At 43.3% G+C, this 17108-nt stretch overlaps 1 protein-coding gene across 8 annotated transcripts in view; it reads left to right on the forward strand.

Annotated features, from left to right (window-relative positions):
• Positions 1–17108, forward strand: part of MIGA2 (mitoguardin 2) — a 37410-nt gene that overhangs the window by 9100 nt on the left and 11202 nt on the right. For 5 of the 8 annotated variants that reach the window (XR_012648330.1, XR_012648329.1, XR_012648331.1 and 2 more), the window contains exons 5-15: positions 4962–5079; positions 5473–5606; positions 8152–8287; positions 8982–9082; positions 9508–9623; positions 10146–10218; positions 12470–12556; positions 13595–13693; positions 14350–14484; positions 15415–15468; positions 16465–16581. Coding sequence is in view for 4 of the 8 variants with exons in the window: in XM_075015273.1 (XP_074871374.1) it covers positions 4962–5079; positions 5473–5606; positions 8152–8287; positions 8982–9082; positions 9508–9623; positions 10146–10218; positions 12470–12556; positions 13595–13693; positions 14350–14484; positions 15415–15468; positions 16465–16581 (1170 nt within the window). In the remaining 4 variants the exon portion in view is untranslated. The remainder of the gene's footprint in view (positions 1–4961; positions 5080–5472; positions 5607–8151; positions 8288–8981; positions 9083–9507; positions 9624–10145; positions 10219–12469; positions 12557–13594; positions 13694–14349; positions 14485–15414; positions 15469–16464; positions 16582–17108) is intronic. The other 3 variants (XM_075015274.1, XM_075015275.1, XM_075015276.1) reach the window with 3 other exon arrangements.

A 17108-nucleotide genomic window follows, 5' to 3' on the forward strand; every position in this document is an offset into this window, starting at 1 on the left:
GACAACAGCAGAAGATTCCAAATAAAAGTCCAGTTCATTCTTTATCTCAGAGAAAGGGTGGGATAAACTTCTGCCAGATTTTATTGTTATATTGCACAGACCACAGCTAACTGCAGAGCAAGTAAAAGGCTTTTGCAAAGTGAGGGCGTTGGGGCCACATAAGTATCAAATAGGCAAGGGATTGGGAAGACAGGTCACACATTAATCAGTTAGCCAACCCCATCCTCCTTTATCCATGTAGTGGCTAATCAGCAAACTAAAGGAGATAGGGTTGGAGGCAGGTCTGCCTCTTTCCCATGCATGTTTCTTCTCTCATTCCCTGATATTAGTTTGAGAGAAAAGGTGGGTGGGAACAAACCAAGGCATGTTGCCAGATAGTACTGTTTCCAAAGAATTGGGCTAGTTAATTTGATTGTGTGGTTGGGGAGAACTTCAGAAAAATGGTCCTTTGCTGAAAGCTAGTTTTGGAACCTTGTCCTTAACTTCTTTTATTGGAGAAACTTAGTGTTAAACACTTCTGTAATGGGTGAGTACAGAACCAGTTCAAGAGCCACTTTTGATGTTTGTGAGATACATGAATGGGGGTTTCTAAGTGGTATTCATTTGCTTCTAATCTGGGGATAACAGGGAGGCCTGAAGTGCATTTTTAAATCTAATTCATGGGTACGGGTAAAGTTCAGTTCCCATGGATGTCAAAGGGAAGTTTGCATAGAGATCAAAGGTTGAATCTAAATTTGTGAAGTAACTAAACTTTTATTTGTGATGGTTATGAATTAGTTCAGTACTCTCCCACATTTAGTACTGCTCAGGGGTCATTTTAAGACAGCTACAGTTTTTGCCCTTTATTTTTTTTTTCTCCTATGTGTGTTGTATCTCTCTCTCTCCTCCTCCGCTCCTGCATCTTTCTTTTTTTTCTTCTGTGCAGTAACTCCCAGTTCCCATAAGGATTCACAATGATAAAGGGAACTCTGGCAATGGCATTTAAAGTGCTGTCCTTAGTTTAAAACAAGATTAATGGGTGGTGTGGAGAGAGTTCCTACCTCCTAGTGCCATTTGTTTAATGATTTCTGTGTAGTCAGGCTTGAACTTAAATACTAGACACACATTTGGAAGGGTTTTTTTTTTTTTAAACAGTCCTCAGGGCTAGAAACCATTTTTAAAAGGCAAATGGAGATTCATCAAAAGTTGCATAGGCCAGATCAAGACTGTGGATCAAAGATTTGATAGGACTGCTTGAACCAAAGGTCCTGAAGCTGGGGAGGGAGTGGTGGGTGAAAGCAATTCTATGCTTACTATCAGAAATTCACACCTTGTTGAGGTGAATAGGGTAGGAAAACTAATCTTTGGTGCTATTGTTTAGTGGTTGATTCCTGCTAATTTGCAAAGGCAGGTTCTCTCTGCCCTCTCTCATTCACCAGCAGTTGTTTCATAGTAGGAAGATTGGAAGAGACTAGAGACATCAGAATCACTCCATTTGAGCTTCCGAGAACATGGTGAGAGCAGGACCTATTTGGAGACAGCCTGTAAAGCACATATATTCTCTAGTGTACTTTGACTCAAAAACTTGGGCCTCAGTTTTGTGCAAATCAGGGTAAGTGGACTCCCTCTAAGGTAGAAAAGCAATTTAAATGTGGCTTGACTTCTTTCAAACTTGTGATTTATAGTTATAGCTACTTTTGAATCTGTACTTTTTCATGTAATGTCAAATATCCTTAAAATAAGTAAACCATTCTTCTCTCTGACTTTTTGGATGGGTGGGGGAAGGGCAGAGACACCCCTCGTTTTCCCTAATGCTTCATGGAAGTTACTTCTACAGTGCTACTCTGGTCTGCTGGAAATCAGACTCTACCAATGGGATGGGTTAGAAAATATAGTAAGAAACTGATTTAAGAGATGTGTAGGTTCGGAGAGATGAAAATTCACTTCAAGCTAAAAACATACCCCGATTTCTGGTAAATTTGACTCCTTCCACACCCCCTCTTTTCTTTGATTAAAATCTCTCCCAAGACCAGCGTTCCCTGTAAGCTGAGCGATTAGTTGGCCAGCCAGGAGAGATTCATGTGCCGCCCATCTGGTTAGCAGGGCACCCACAGCCACGCTCAGCATGCAGCATATGTTTCTATTGGTGGTGCACAGTCACACATGCCTTGTTGCATATCACAAAATATATTCTGACCCTGGGTGGTAAAAATTAGAGGGATCCCTGCCCACAACTCTTGCTAAATGCATTCTATTTTGGTGTTTCCTCAGTGTTCAGTCTGCATCTTTTTCTTTGTAATCTCCAGAAGTTCAGGATTAAATTTATTTCCATGGAACTGGAGTGTCAGCCAGTCTGTGGACAATACTAATCATCCTTTCCAGTTTTCTTGGTGTTGGGATTAAGGAGACCTTATCCTTAAACTGCAGAGGGGAGTTCCAACTCATTTGACTCTTGGAACACCATCCTTCAGTGCTGAAGGTAGAAGAGCAGAACAAGCTTCTCTACAAACACCACACTATATCCCGAAGATCACATAGGCTATGTCTACGCTGGGAGCATCTGTCGACAGAAGTTACTGTCGACACATTGCATCTATACACAACTCACTCTGTCGCCGGAATGTTGTGCCTCAAATTTTTGAGGGATAATTCTGTTGAGGCAAATGCAGAGTTCTGTCAAGACTCAGAATGCCCCTTCTGTTGGCAGAACTCTCTAGTGTAGACGCATCCGTGGTGTCCCTTGGAGCAGCAATGCATCATACTGGATCTGGAATCCCTTCTTTCTATTAATGCAAAATGTTAATTGTAAATTTATGGCTCATGAGACATGAGTAACTAAAACCACATCTGAACTGGGTGTGTGGAAGCAAAGTAGTAATCAAATGAAGTAATTTTTATATCTCAAATACCTTATGACATGCCATGGCTAGAAACAGATACAGCCTGATGTCTTGCAGTGTCAGATCTTAAAATGCTTTTGTGGCGCTAGCCTAGCACACTGAACTAAGACCTGGAAGAGGGGTCAATAAACTTTGGCTCTTGGCCCATCAGCATAATCCACCAGCAGGCCACCATACAGTTTGCTGATATTGAGCATCTACAGGAATGGTCCTCTGCAGCTCCCAGTGGTTGCAGTTGGCCATTCCTCGCAAATCGGAGCTACGAGGGGCCAACCTGTGGATGTTGAGGATCAGCAAACTGGCTCACAGTCGGCCAGCGGATAAATGTGACAGGCCAAGACTCAAAGGTTGCCAACCCCTGACCTAGAATGTGCACCTCTTGCTTCTGTTCTGTACCTACTGAGCCTACAACCACACTACCTTGGAAGATTGACCACTCAGAGTTGTCCTTCTTTGGTTTCTTTTCGTGCACATATGAAACGATGCTTTCAGGGGGTCAAAGGTGACCCTGGAACTCCTCGTGAGAGGCGAGGAATAAGGAATGTCGAGGGGAGAAACACTCCTATCGGCCTTCCTCCATGGACAGATATTGAAGTCAATTGCCAATAAGTGGATTTTAGCTACACAATTGAGTTAATCTCCAGCACAAGTTCTCTTTCTAGTATTTTTTTTTTTTTACTGATAATTTGCTTATTCTTTTGTTTGCAATTGCTTCCCCGGATATTGCGTTTCTCTTTAAGTGAGGCTTGGGATAAGCACTTATTTCCCTGCAGTCCCTTTTCTTTCCCCTTCTTACAGCAACTGTCCTGGTATTCTCCTTATTTCTGTTCTCTGCTTTCTTCATTAACATTGCAGGCAGGCATGCCAAGAATATGTCTGTACTTTGAGTTCACAGTGTGATTCCCAGCTTAAGGACCTGTACCTGCACAACCACATTTAAGCCATGTTTAAGTACAGTTGTGGAAATTAGCTTGAACAACCATTGATCAGACAGCATGTGTGAGTAAAATGAGTTATGTCTTGTAGCCTAAGTCAGTAACTTGAGTAAAGTGTGTTCTTTAAGCCATGTTATTCCATAGTTTGGCCCCGTCAAACTGCCAAGTCAAATTATTACCATGTTTTAAACTGGTACAGTAGAACAGTTCCTAGCTCATAGTAACCAGGTCTAATGACCCATATCTTGAAGCTTCCAGAGAAGGAGCCAATCATAAGTGCTTGTGGTCTCAGATGGGTATGTAGGTAGAGTTTCTTGCAGCTATATTTTATTGTTAGAACACTAGCGTGATCATAGCTTATGCAAATATGCCTTTCTGACCTCGGGAATCATTACCCCATCTCAAAATGTAGCCACACCCCAAAGTGAGCATGGCTTGTTCAATGCTTTGTCAGCCAGTTAGTGGCGTTAGGTACAGAATATTGTACAAATAGTGCATTTGTATCTGAATAAAGAGGTTAGGCTCTTGGCTGGAGGAGACTGATGTTCTTTGCCTGTTGTATTAGGATTCAGCATGAAGCACTGTGGCTGTCTGCAACTCCCTATGAGGTAGCTGTTAAGCACCAATGTAGTTCTCTAAACTTTATGTATCTGATGAAGTGGGTCTTCGCCCATGAAAGCTTGTGCTCCAAAATTTCAGTTAGTCTGTAAGATGCCACAGGACTTCTCATGGTTTTTGCAGATACAGGCTAACACGGCTACCCTCTGATACTCTAAGCTTTAGGGACACAGAATTAGGATGGATTTGGACTGCGTAGCACCAATATTGCTGCCATTTGCAATTTTGGTGTTTTCATCCTGGAAAAGCAGGAGAATACTGAAAAAAGTATGCCTGAAAACTGCAGGAGAAACTGAAGCCATATCACACTATGGGCACTGCAGCAGGACAGCTACAGACCTGTTGTAGTGTAGATGCTTCCTACAGTGACAGAAGGAGTTTTGCTTCAGTGTACATAATTCACTTCCCAGAGCAGCAGTAGCTGAGATGGTGGAAGCATTCTGGCAGTGTAGCCTTGTCTATGCCATATGTCTACATCATACTTGAAGAAAGTTCTAAAAGGAGCTGCTCTTCTTTCTTCACTGGATAGATAGTGGCTGTGAATTCTTCCAGCCCAACACCAGCATCTGCGGGACCCTGGGAGACGAGAACAATGGACGATCCTGGAGCAGCTGGTGACTCTAGTGCTGAAAATCTCTATATTCAAGGTAAAAAAAAAAACAACTTTAACCTGGAAAACTAAACCCTTTGTGTTGTGAGAATAGGAGTATCATCTCCAAGTTCATTTGGCCCTTGCTGCATTAACATACAAACATTGTCTTCTCTTGTGCTTAACAGCTACAGTATTCCACCAACAAACTGTAATTCAGCTAGAGAAATGAGATGAGAATAGGGATGGTTTCATTGAGTCCAAACCCACAGAAGAAATATATTATTTCTTCGTATTCTATTGGTTTAGGCTACAAATGGGTTTGGGATGAGATTTCTCTCTTCTCCAGAATATTCTGCCATACAAGTGAGCAAGGAGTTACTGGTTGCTATGTCCTTTACCTATATATGTAGCACTAATTTCATTGCTTGTGTTTGGTTGTGTTGGCCAGGGATGGAGCTATTTGAGGAAGCCCTGCAGAAATGGGAACAGGCATTGATTGTGAGGCAGAGAAACAACACAAGCACTCCAGTCTCCTGGGACAACACAAAACATGAAGAAACAATATCTGAGGAGATGCCTGAGGTACCTACCAATTTGTCCCGTTCATTATCCGGCAAACATTGTGAAGGGTCAGATTGAATGGGCAGAAAGGGAGGTCGTCAGTAAGGCTATGTCTAGATTGCCAAGAACTGTCGGCAAAAGATACGTAAACTGTGCAGCACATTTACATATCTTTAGCTGACAGTTCTGTTGGGAGAGGCTTTTCTGACATTTGGCCTGTCCCCCTGGAGCCAAATGTTGGAAGAAAAACCCTCTGTCGAGATGTGCCTTCTTCCTCATGGAAGAAGGTGTACAGGGATGTCAACAAAATGCTCCCCACCAGCAGATCTCTTCTGACAGATCTGCAGTCTGGACACGTGCTCTGTCAACAAAACTTCTGTCAACAGAAACCTGCATCCTAGACATAGCCTCAGAGACTAAACACTGAAAAGCAAGTTTGTAGGAAAGTGGATTTAGACAAGGAGTTTATGGTATGGCGAGGACCCATCCTTAACTACCTGTAATTTCCTGGTATAGGTTTGTTGGAACTAGAGGATGTGTTTCCAACATTTTTGGCTACATCTTTTTTCTGTTGAGTTTTCCTAACCACTCACTCACAATAACTTGTTCCCAAAGAGTCTCTCTCAAACTTCAGAATTAGTTATTGCTAGGAAAAGAGCAAACTAAGGAACCGTATGTGGCCAACTGGCTATGACACTGAACTGGAACTCAGGTGAGACAGGTTCAAGTCCTAGCTCTACTATTACTTTGCTAAATGTCTGTAAGCAAATTACTTTTCTCTTGGTGTTCTAGTTTTCCCATCTGGAAAATGGAGATAATACTCCTTTATAAAACACTTTGAGAACCACCGATGAAAAGTGATGATAAACAGCTGTGAATTATTTATTATTAAATACAGCAATAAATTAGGTTAAGAATATTTTGTCATGTCCAATTTATTGCTTTTTAATACCTTTATAACAGAATATCTAGCTAGATTTCCAAGGCTGAAGTGAACTGGAAAAGTTAAGCGATTGCACACTTGTCTCATTAGAGGAGAACAAATTTGTGACGCTGGATAACTATCTCAGCCATTAGAGAAAGGGAAAGCCAAGTGAAAATAAGTGCCAAAATACTCATGTGGAATAAGAGTTTCAGGTTTCTCCAGTCACCTACAAAGTGGACTCTCTAGGACTAACAAATTATTGTCTCCCCCAGATTGAATGCATCAGCTACCATAGGGGGAGCATGCTGGGAAAGGCTCTTATGAAAGATTATACAGCAAACACTCAAAATCCCACTCCACCCCCTTGGCCTCACATGGTCCTGGCTCAAACCCCCTGGCTCCCTGGGGCCCAGCTCACCATACACACACAACTCTGGCTCACCACCCCCCGGCCCTGGCTTAGCACCCCCATGCATGGCTCCAGTTCAACCCCCCCCCCCCAGTTCAAAACCCCCTGTGCGTGGGTCTGGCTCAACGCCCCCACCCCATAGCCTTAACCCACTGCAGGCTTAACCCTCTGCCCCTTCTCCCACAGCTCCAGCCCACCGCCTGGCTTAAGCCTCTGAAACTGCCCCCCCCGCTTTACCTTTCAAAAGGAGCTCCAGGTGCTTCTGCTCCTTCTCCACCTGCAGAACACGTGTTCTGCTGGGGAGAAAAGCCCCCTCCTGCCCTGACTTAAGTGAAATTCGAGTTGTGCAAGGGAACGCAACCCTTGCATAACTCAAGGGGCTACTGTACCCAAAGTAGAACAGTATAGTGGTGACTACACGAGCTAAAGAGATGGCAGCTGCAGGTAGTGAAAGGCACAAAATTCTGAACTTGGTGGATGTTAAGGATGTTGATACCCTGAGATTCTTATAAAACAGAACTGGGTGTCTACAGTATTTGGGAAGTTCATCTTTTGTGTTCTATGATATTTATGCAAGTCAAATCTAGATTATTTTAGCTGTATGCTATGTGCTTGAAGTAGCTCCCTGTGTTTCTACCTCTGGATTAAAATTATGATTGCTTCGTAATCAAAACAGATCTTGTAGTTTTCTTTAATTCTTCTAGCTGAAGGCTTAGATCTCCATGAAGGTGAAGATCTGCGCAAAGTATAATGATGGTGTAGACATTGTGTAAGCTTTTCCTCCACCCACTCACTGATGTTACATAACTGTGCTAACAGCAGGCTTCCCTCTTATCTAATAACATACTGAATGCGCTCTGCATTATTCTGGTGTCTGGCCTGTGAATAGAGCAAAGTAATGCAGACTTTGTGGAGTGAACCTATACCTGAGACTAGGCTGAGATCACTGAACTTTTTCTTGAAGCTGATTGCCAAGTATAACTGTTTCTCTAGGTAATATAGGTCAATGTACTATTTTCTCTTAAATGGAGAAACAGAAGGAAAAAAGCTGTAATTTGGAGCAGATTGCATACAAACTTCCCTGCCTCCTAGTTCTATTGCAAGTTCACCATGAAGTGGTAATTGGTAAAGCCAAACTGTTGGCTCAATTTCACTTCAGTACTTTGCTGAAAGCATCTCTCAGAGTAACCAGCTGTGCTACATCTGCAGCACAACTGGCTAATGTGGAATAGTGTTTGCTTATGTTTAAGCAGGAGTCCCAGAAAAAGGAGTTTGCAGAGAAGCTTGAATCTCTCCTGCACCGAGCATATCACCTTCAGGAAGAATTTGGGTCAACGCTCCCTTCGGATAGCATGCTGCTAGACCTGGGTAAGGTGGGTCTGGGTGTCAGCTATAGAGGCAGCCATGAGAATATGCTGGAGTCCCACTAGGGAGTAGAACTTAGCTTCATGGAATCTTAATTGGAGATGGGTATTAAGCCTTTCTGTTAAATTCTAATATTTCAGTCGCCAAAACCTCATCAAATTCCTCTTGGCTGGGTAGAAGTGGCTATTAGAGGAGTTTGAGATTAGTGGTGGCATAGGATGGACAGATGAAGAGAGAAAACACCCTGACCAGTGTGCAGACTGTGAAAAAGAGCAGTAGAAACATGCAGTCTGTTGCAGTCTACCAGCTGCTGGTTCAATGTTTCCAATTATTTCTTTGTCTGCTAGACCGAGGAAACTAATGAATCTAGCTCTTTGGGACCCTTTTTCCTTTCCTAGCAGTAGAAAAGATTTGGTGGGAGAAAGGCTTAAAGGAGAATGCAGATTTTCAGCATAAAACAGTATTTGAATTAGGAAGCCCCTGATGTAGCTCCATATTTATTTCTAAGTAGACTTTTTTGTCCCTCCTGAAGACGAGCCAGATCTCTTCAATCATCAAGGAAGTGATGAATTTCAAGATGGCTACAGAGGGGCACTACTGCCTCATAAAGATTTGCATCTAGGGAAGAGCATGCTGGGTGGGAGGAATGACATTTGAGATACAGCACTAAACATATGCTTATCTTTGCCCCCTCCAGAGAGAACTTTCATGCTTCCTCTGACAGAGGAGTCACTGAGACTTCGGACAGATGACGAAGACAGTCTGACTTCTGAGGACTCCTTTTTCTCTGCTGCAGAGGTGACTCAGATAAACAATTGTGAATAAACCAATCAACCATCACTTAATTTGCTGCTTTGGGAACTTGCCCAAGCTGGCTGTTCTGCCATGTTCTTAATTTCTGGGAGACTATGAGAGCCATGTGTCTACATCATCTAGCAGCATGGAGTAGTAGCCGTTAGAAAAGTATTGTAAAAGCTGCTAAAGCACCTTCTGATATGGTTTATACTACAGATGGAGGAGGAGGACGAATTGGGCTATGCTGTGGCTAAGGAAATTGTGATCCAATCATAATGGGGGTTCCAGGGATGTCTGGATGTTGTGGTGCAATATAGTTTATAACAATGCTTTCTTTGACTGATGGATTTTAATCTCTTGTTTCTGAACCCCAGGGTTTGCACAGATACAACAAAAAGTTCTTCTGACCTCTTCTGCTTTCTCTGCAGATCTTTGACTCCCTTCAGATTGGGCAGATGCCTTTTCAGCTCTCCAAACCAGCTGCTCTATACGAAGAAGCTCTGCAGTTGGTGAAAGATGGGAGAGTTTCATGCAGAACACTAAGGTGAAGTGCTAAAAGGAGTCTTCAAGCAATATGACCAGACTCCTTTGGCAAGAGACATGAACTCGTCAGGTTACTTAGTAGGGGCTTGGCACTGGGTTTAAAATACCATTTTGAGAGAGACAAGTTTTTTTAGCACCTTCTTTACTGGCTTGGAAATTCCAAGGGGTTTTAATCAGCTCAGGCCTTCAGATGCTGCTTGGGTTTGTTTAACTTGACTCAGACTGGTTACATCCTCATACTGTGAGAAACACATTAAGATAACTAGTTTCCTGGGGCAGTACATTTCACATCTGGGCTGATGATGCCAAGCTAGCCATGGACTATAACAATCAAAGTAAATATCTGAAAGTGACTCAATGGTTTATCTGAAAGGTTTCATGCCTAGTAAGCAAAGAAAGGAATTTTCAAAAACTCCTATGGGAAGTAGGAGCCCAAATCAAGACCACGCTCTTTGTCTCTTCAGGAGACTTATTAGTCTTGTTTTGTTGCTGGAGTTTGTGAGATCCTGCTTTCCTCTCTTAGGACAGAGCTTCTAGGCTGCTACCATGATCAGGATTTCCTGGCAAAGCTGCACTGTGTCAGGCAGGCCTTCCAGGTAGGTATTTTCTTGTCATGAGAACTATGTTGTATCAGTACGTGGGTGCTGAGGGGAGATAGATAAGCCCTAGACTAATTAAGATGTGGTTCCTTGTAGACTGTGGAAGGCTGCTACAGACTAACCAAAGCACCTGTAGCCAGTTAAGACCCTGTCAAGAACCTATAAAACCCTGTTGCTTCAGCCAGACAGGGCAGGGTGAGAACCGGAGTTCAGAGCGATGTTGCTGAGATTTGAAAGCCCAGAGAACTGGAGACGTTGTCCCAGCAGAACAGGGAGACTCCCTCCCCAAGTGTCAAGGATCAAGCATAACTCTACCCAGGGGGGAAATCTGCAGGGGTTGAGAGGGCTGGGGTTCAGACCCCTTCATTGCCTCCCTTCTCTGCCACCTTCCTGAGCTACTAGCAGGGCCTTTGGTGCCCTCAGAGCAAGGGTAAGTGGGGGAATATCATAGCCCTCTGCCAAGAAAAGTGCAGGACCCACTATGCCAATATTGGCCATTTTGTCATACTACATTTGAAAGGTTTCCTGTTACAGCACACATCACTTTGATTATCTGTCCTTGTGAATGAAAGGGGCTGTCAAGCTTGTCCTAGACACTGAAGTCCTCCACTTCTAGAGAACAAGCACAGAAAGCAGCAGTGCAAACTTTCCTTATCGTACACCTTCTCCAAAATGTGTTTTTAACCCTTACTCTGGGGTGAAAAGGTAATTCAGTCTCTGTGCCAACTCAAAACGTGGCTTTACAGCTGAGATAGACTCCAGCTTTGTATATAGCGGCTCTTATAATAAAGTTCTTGGCTATTTGGGAACTGTCTGCAGACTATGAAACTTGCTTCACCGAGGCTGCTTGGGAGCTTCTGATTGTAATTGGCCTGGAGCCATACCCATGACCTAGGGGGTGAAAGGCTTTCTATCCTCAGCTATCCAGTCCCCAGAGTAATGTCATGAGGCTGCAGATCTATGAACCTTTCTAGATCCTTGCATCATCATAGTGCCAATGCTCACATACACTCTTTTTTTTTCCTTGCCACTCCCAGACTTTTCCAGCATTCTGTGCCTATTTCCTATAGGAAATAACTCTTCTATTTCATTTTCACCCTGTGGTCTTCTGCTTTGCTTTTATGCACCTCACTTTTTAAAGTCTTAGCTCTGTGACAATCCTCTTTCCAGTCAGGAAGGGTTAGATAGTTTTTTCTTTGGGACACCTCTGAATAATCAGCAGTTAACATGAGTAGTTGTTGAGTGACCAGAAGGCACTAGATACAATGGGAGCATAGACTTCACAGAGCTCATTGCCTTGGGCTGAATTGATTCCAATATTTGAATGTGGGGTGGGCTATAATGTTTGATGAGGAGGGGGCACGCCAAGATTTTGGTAAGTGCTCAAGGGTTACACTTTTTCTGTGGAGGGGTTGTGGCATCTGCGATCGAGGGTGGGTGCAGAAGGGAGCTCAGGGGAATGTACTGGGTTGCAGGAGAGGGTGTGGGGTTTGCGAGGGAGTTTGGGTGAAAGAGGAGGTTTTGATTTTGGGCAGAGGATTTGGGTGCAGGGTCTGGGAGGGGGTATGGGTGCAGGAGAGGATTCTGGCCTGCGGGGAGGGGAGTAGGAGGAAGAGCAGGGCCTGGGAGGAAGTTGTGACCTGGGGCAAAGGAGAGAGAGAGGGAGGGAGGCAGAGGGTTTTAGTGGTGACTTGAGGCAGGGAGTTGGGGCGCAGGAGCAGGTGGGGAACCAGAGGCAGGCTCTGGCTGGGGAGCCTAGCAGGATGCTCAGTCTCCTTGCCTGCTGCAGTCTCAGGCCGCTCAGAGCAGCCATCTGCTGGGGCCGTGTGTATTTCAGTGCTGTGCAGCCCTTGTGTGGGGGGGATGGGGAGAGACTTTGTGTGCTGCCAACTGCCCCTAGCACAATCTCACAGCTCCTGAAACTGGGGTCAGTGCAAAAAGTTTCCCCCTCATCCTGGGGCAGATGACCCACAGAGGCATGTAGCCCCAGCAGGTGGCTATGTTGAGCAGCCTGGGGCTGCATGCAAGAAGGAATCCTAACTTATGGTCCTGGCAGGCCACAGCCTGGATCCCCATACCCTCTCCTTGCCCACCCCGACTGCAATTCATGTCAGCTCTCAGTCCAAGGAAAAAGTGAGATCTGTATTTGTCAGTTTCACTATTGTAAGAACCCTCCTATTGCCTTCTACCTCATGGAATAAGGATTTGTTTATCTAATCAGTGAATGATTCTTTGGTCTCTTTTATAGGCCCTCCTGCAGGATGAGAGCAACCAGTTATTTTTTGGGGAGGTTGGAAAGCAGATGGTGACTGGACTAATGACAAAGGCTGAGAAGGTAGGAGGGCATATGAGTGAGACACAACTCAGTTCTATCTTGTATGGGTACAGCTGCACCTTATGGACCAGTGGTCGACAACCTGTGTGACCCATTGCGGTTCTACGTCTGGCCCACGAGACATTCTGTTTACTGTTGCCCTTTCACAGGGTTGCCAGAGTCCGCTGGTTTTGGTTCATGTAGTATTTTTTTCTTACTGGTATTACTAAAATTATATGTATGTAAAGCAAGGGCATGAAAAGTGAGGTGTGTGCTGAGTGCATATAACACTGACTGTGAGAACCATGCACATCTTCTGCTTCCAAAGTGCTGCATGGTTCAGTTGGCACACCCTGCGCATTCTAGGTGTGCAAACGCAGTTAGCAAAACTACCCTATCTCAGGAGACCATCTTCGTTATGACAGTCTTGCAGACCCGCTTAGTAGCCTAGGTTGCTCATCATGATTATAGACACAATTGCTCAATCCCAATTTCTGCTAATCCATATGATTCTCCCCTCCCTCTGCCGTTGCTGTATTCACCCATTTGAAAGAGAAAACAAGTTCCCATGTTTGCTCTCTCTTCACTAGTTCTTCCTGGGGAAAGGTGTGTATGTAATCTCCTCTCTGAACGGATATGGTTCATAAGTGGGAAGGAGTAACGGGGCTCCCAGGGAAATAAGGTGGTCTCTCTGTATGTTGCATCTGCAATGAATGGGAATATTTAATATGGCTTTTATTCATTAAACCGGACCCAAGAGGAGTAAAGGGAAGTGCCCGTGGGTACATGCATGCTGGCACTTCAAAGTTTGAAGCTTTGAAGTTGCTGGGGGTAGAATTAGTCTAATGAAGTGCTGCATATTCACCACAGCACTTTATTAGTAATCTCCCATCACCCTGATTAACATGCCCCCTTTGAAGCTGGGGGCAAGTGTAGACCCAGCCTGTGTGTAAATCATTTTGACATTCTCAGAGCAACAGGCTAGAGAAACGTTTTATTGTAAACCAAGACTGTGTACTATAAATTGTTCCCATTGTTTGCTTTCTCTGTTCTTCAAAGAACCCCAAAGGTTTTCTGGAAACCTATGAGGAGATGCTACATTACGCACTGAAGCAAGATACCTGGCCAACCACTCAGCGGGAACTAGAAGGACGAGGGGTTTGTAGAAGAACACTCTTTAGAAAGATAGAGCAGAAATGAAAGTCTGCACCAATGTATGGGAAAGAGCCAACAATGAACAGGAATTCCAAATTAAATAACATGTTATTCACCACTTGGTGCCACTGGAGCACAAAGCTACTACTGTTAACTTGCAACTATTTTGCAGTAGTTTATGGGAGGGGAAACTCCAGCTCTTAACACATGAAAGTTAAACTGTGCCAAATTAAGGTACCCAATATTCCATCTCTTTTTCTACAAATGGTTTTGTAGTTACATCTGTAACACAGTGGATAGGGAAAATACCTGTCCAGGTAAATAGCTGCCCTCAGAATAACAATACAACAACAAATATCTGACTGAATTCTTTCTGAACCTATTTCTACTGAGTGGCACTACTATAGTTGTAAAGCTCATAGCTGTGTTTTCAATTGGTTTTGAATCTGCTTATCCTTAACAAGGTGAGCAAACTAGTAGAGCAAACTCTTGCTGGTTTAAACTTGAAACCATTGTCCTGAAATCAGTGGATTTGTGTCACTTACACTACTGATCAACTTGGCCTTTTTTGTAACTAAAGAATTCAGATTTCAGATGGTCCCTCTTTGGTCTGGTTTACTCTTCATAAACTGTTGACTGTGACTTCTGTTCTCTGGCAGGTGGTGTGCATGAATTTCTTTGATATTGTGCTGGACTTCATTCTCATGGATGCTTTTGAGGACCTAGAGAACCCTCCCTCTTCTGTGCTAGCTGTCTTGCGCAACCGCTGGCTCTCTGACAGCTTTAAGGAGACGGTGTGTTAAATGGTGGTCTTTGTTTCAAATGACTATTTAATTATTAAAGGGACAAAAAAGGTCAGGCTTTCTGATTACACAGAAGACTCTTTAAGGAACAATCCTGTTTTTCCGTCCCTCCTGCCAACATATGATTTGGCAAGTCTCTTGATAGATCTGATTAAATTATAGGGAATCTGTGTTGGCTTTAGCAAGTTCATTCCTTTAGCAGTTACTTTCTGTAATAACATTGTTAAAGATATGTGTGTAGATAGCAGATTCTTAGCCATCACCTTCCTAGCTGCTAAAGAAATAACACTTTCCTGTACTTTGCGGTTGAGAGGATGGTGACTCAGCGTCTACTGCTTTTCAGTTTCTCCATTGGAGAACCTACCAAAGGGAACCCTAAATGTTAATGTATTTTCTTACAGCTAGCTGTCATGCATACCTTAGACAGTCTAATTTGCTGGGAGCCTGAAAAGCATATCTGTTTTGAAATCATGTCAGACTTCCTGAAGTTCCTATGATTCTGGCTTCCAGTCTTGCTCATATAAAAGTAAATCTCAATATTCCATCTTAACTGCCTACTATACTATACAGTAGCAATAGCCAGAGACTCCTCAAGTTAATAGTGTTTTTCCCTTTTATATGGGCTGTTTCATTGTTGGAGAAGCGATGGACTCCATTCTGAAGTAGCTAGAGGCCCCATTCACTGGATGATATTAGGGGTATTCATAAGCATCATGCCTGGCCTGGAATTAATTTGAAATGACCAAACATTCTTTCAGATTACTTAACTTTAGAATTGATCAGGAACCCTATCTGCCACTCAGTAATGGGCTGTAGAATGGTGGCAACAATACTGCAGGCCATAGTGATGGCAATATATTGGTGTAAGTTGCATCCTGGAAAGGCTCACACCATTGTATGATGTATTTTTTTTAATTGCAGGCCCTAGCAACTGCCTGTTGGTCAGTTCTGAAAGCAAAGAGGAGGCTTCTAATGGTAAGTAAAACAAATAAAAATAAGGTGTCAACACCTGAGTGAATGCAAGAGCTATGGCAGGACAAGATATGGGGGGCAAAGGAAGGAACAGATGGCACTTGGTTGTCACTAAAATGTGATCTGGACCCTAGTGAAATGTGTATCTAGATGGAATTTTTACAAGTACAGACAAAACTATCCTATTACCCATCTAAAACAGGAGGAGTCCACTGACATCTGTACTGAAGGGACCTTCTCCCCAAATACTTGGGCATTCTTAATAAAATAGTCCAATCTTGTTTATTTACTAGTGAATCTCAATATTCTGTATTCACTGCCTACAATACTATAGTAATAGGCACAGACTCCAAGATAATAGTGGTCTCTCTTTTATGTGGGCTGTTTCTGTTTTGGTTGAGTGGTGGAAGAAGGTCACTTACACTGCCAGAAGAGGTACAGGTAGCTAGCTGCCTGGCTGACTAGATTTTGCCCACTGTATTTCCCCTTTTCACTGAATCTGTGCTGTTTCTCAAACGTGCCATGTAATCACAGACAAGTCTAGGATACTGAGTCAGAACCTCACGAATTCTAATTCAGTTCTGCCATTCACTCACTGAGCACCCTCCCCTCCTGTGAAGTCATTTCGCCTGACAGCTGAAGAATTCTTGCAGGCTTCAGTTGTTTTATACTTTTTTTTCCACCAGTAGGCCATTTAAAAACAGCAAGATGCAGAAGTCTTGTAAAACCTCAGCGTATTTGAATGATGGGTTTCTAACTTGCAAGAGGAGTGGCTGAATATGTCTCTTCCAACTTTAGCCTCTTAAATGCAGCCCTTTCTGGGGCTGACTGTTGCAGCTGTTTAACAGTACATCATAACAGCAGGAAATGCCAGCTGCTTTGTCATGCGTAGGACATCTGTGTTTCAATTATCAGATAAGAATGCCTAATATGAAGTGGATTTGCTTCTAAATTCTCTCCAGGAGCAAAGATGAGATCTGGATTTCTTTCCCATGACAGGTACCAGATGGCTTTATTTCTCATTTCTACTCCGTATCGGAGCATGTCAGTCCTGTTCTAGCCTTTGGTTTTCTGGGGCCTAAAGAACAGCTATCTGAGGTCTGTGGTTTCTTCAAGGTAAGTTGGCCTTCTGTACCTCACTTTTATAAGTAAATCTTGCCATCTTCTGGCTTTATCTGTGAGCATGAATTCATAGAAGAGCCTCCATGGGAGTAATACTAAGGAACTTGATTTAGTACAATCTGTTTTAAGTCCTTGCTTTTTTAAAAATCAGCAGTCTGCATAATAAGATTTATAAGAATTTGTATTCAAACATGGTACTAATTATGCTACTGCTGTAAGGACATGCAAAATGAACCACTGGACAAAATCTGCAACTTCAGAATAGATTAAGGGCAATTTCTGTATTCCATTTCAATGTAGTGCTTATCGACTGAGAAATCAACCAGAAGCTTAAGGTCACGTAGCACACACATTTGATCTTAAATTCTAAATGTTCAGTGCTTTTTTTGTGTGGTTTTTATTTATTTATTTATTTATTTATTTTAAAAGAGAACCAATACTCAGCTGGCTCCCTGCCTTCTCCCCCCAGGTTCCCACGGCTGGAGCTACAGGCAGAGCTCTACACCCCAGGCAGCTGCCAG

Source organism: Carettochelys insculpta, chromosome 21 (genome assembly GCF_033958435.1).
Source record: "Carettochelys insculpta isolate YL-2023 chromosome 21, ASM3395843v1, whole genome shotgun sequence".
NCBI lineage: Eukaryota > Metazoa > Chordata > Testudines > Carettochelyidae > Carettochelys > Carettochelys insculpta.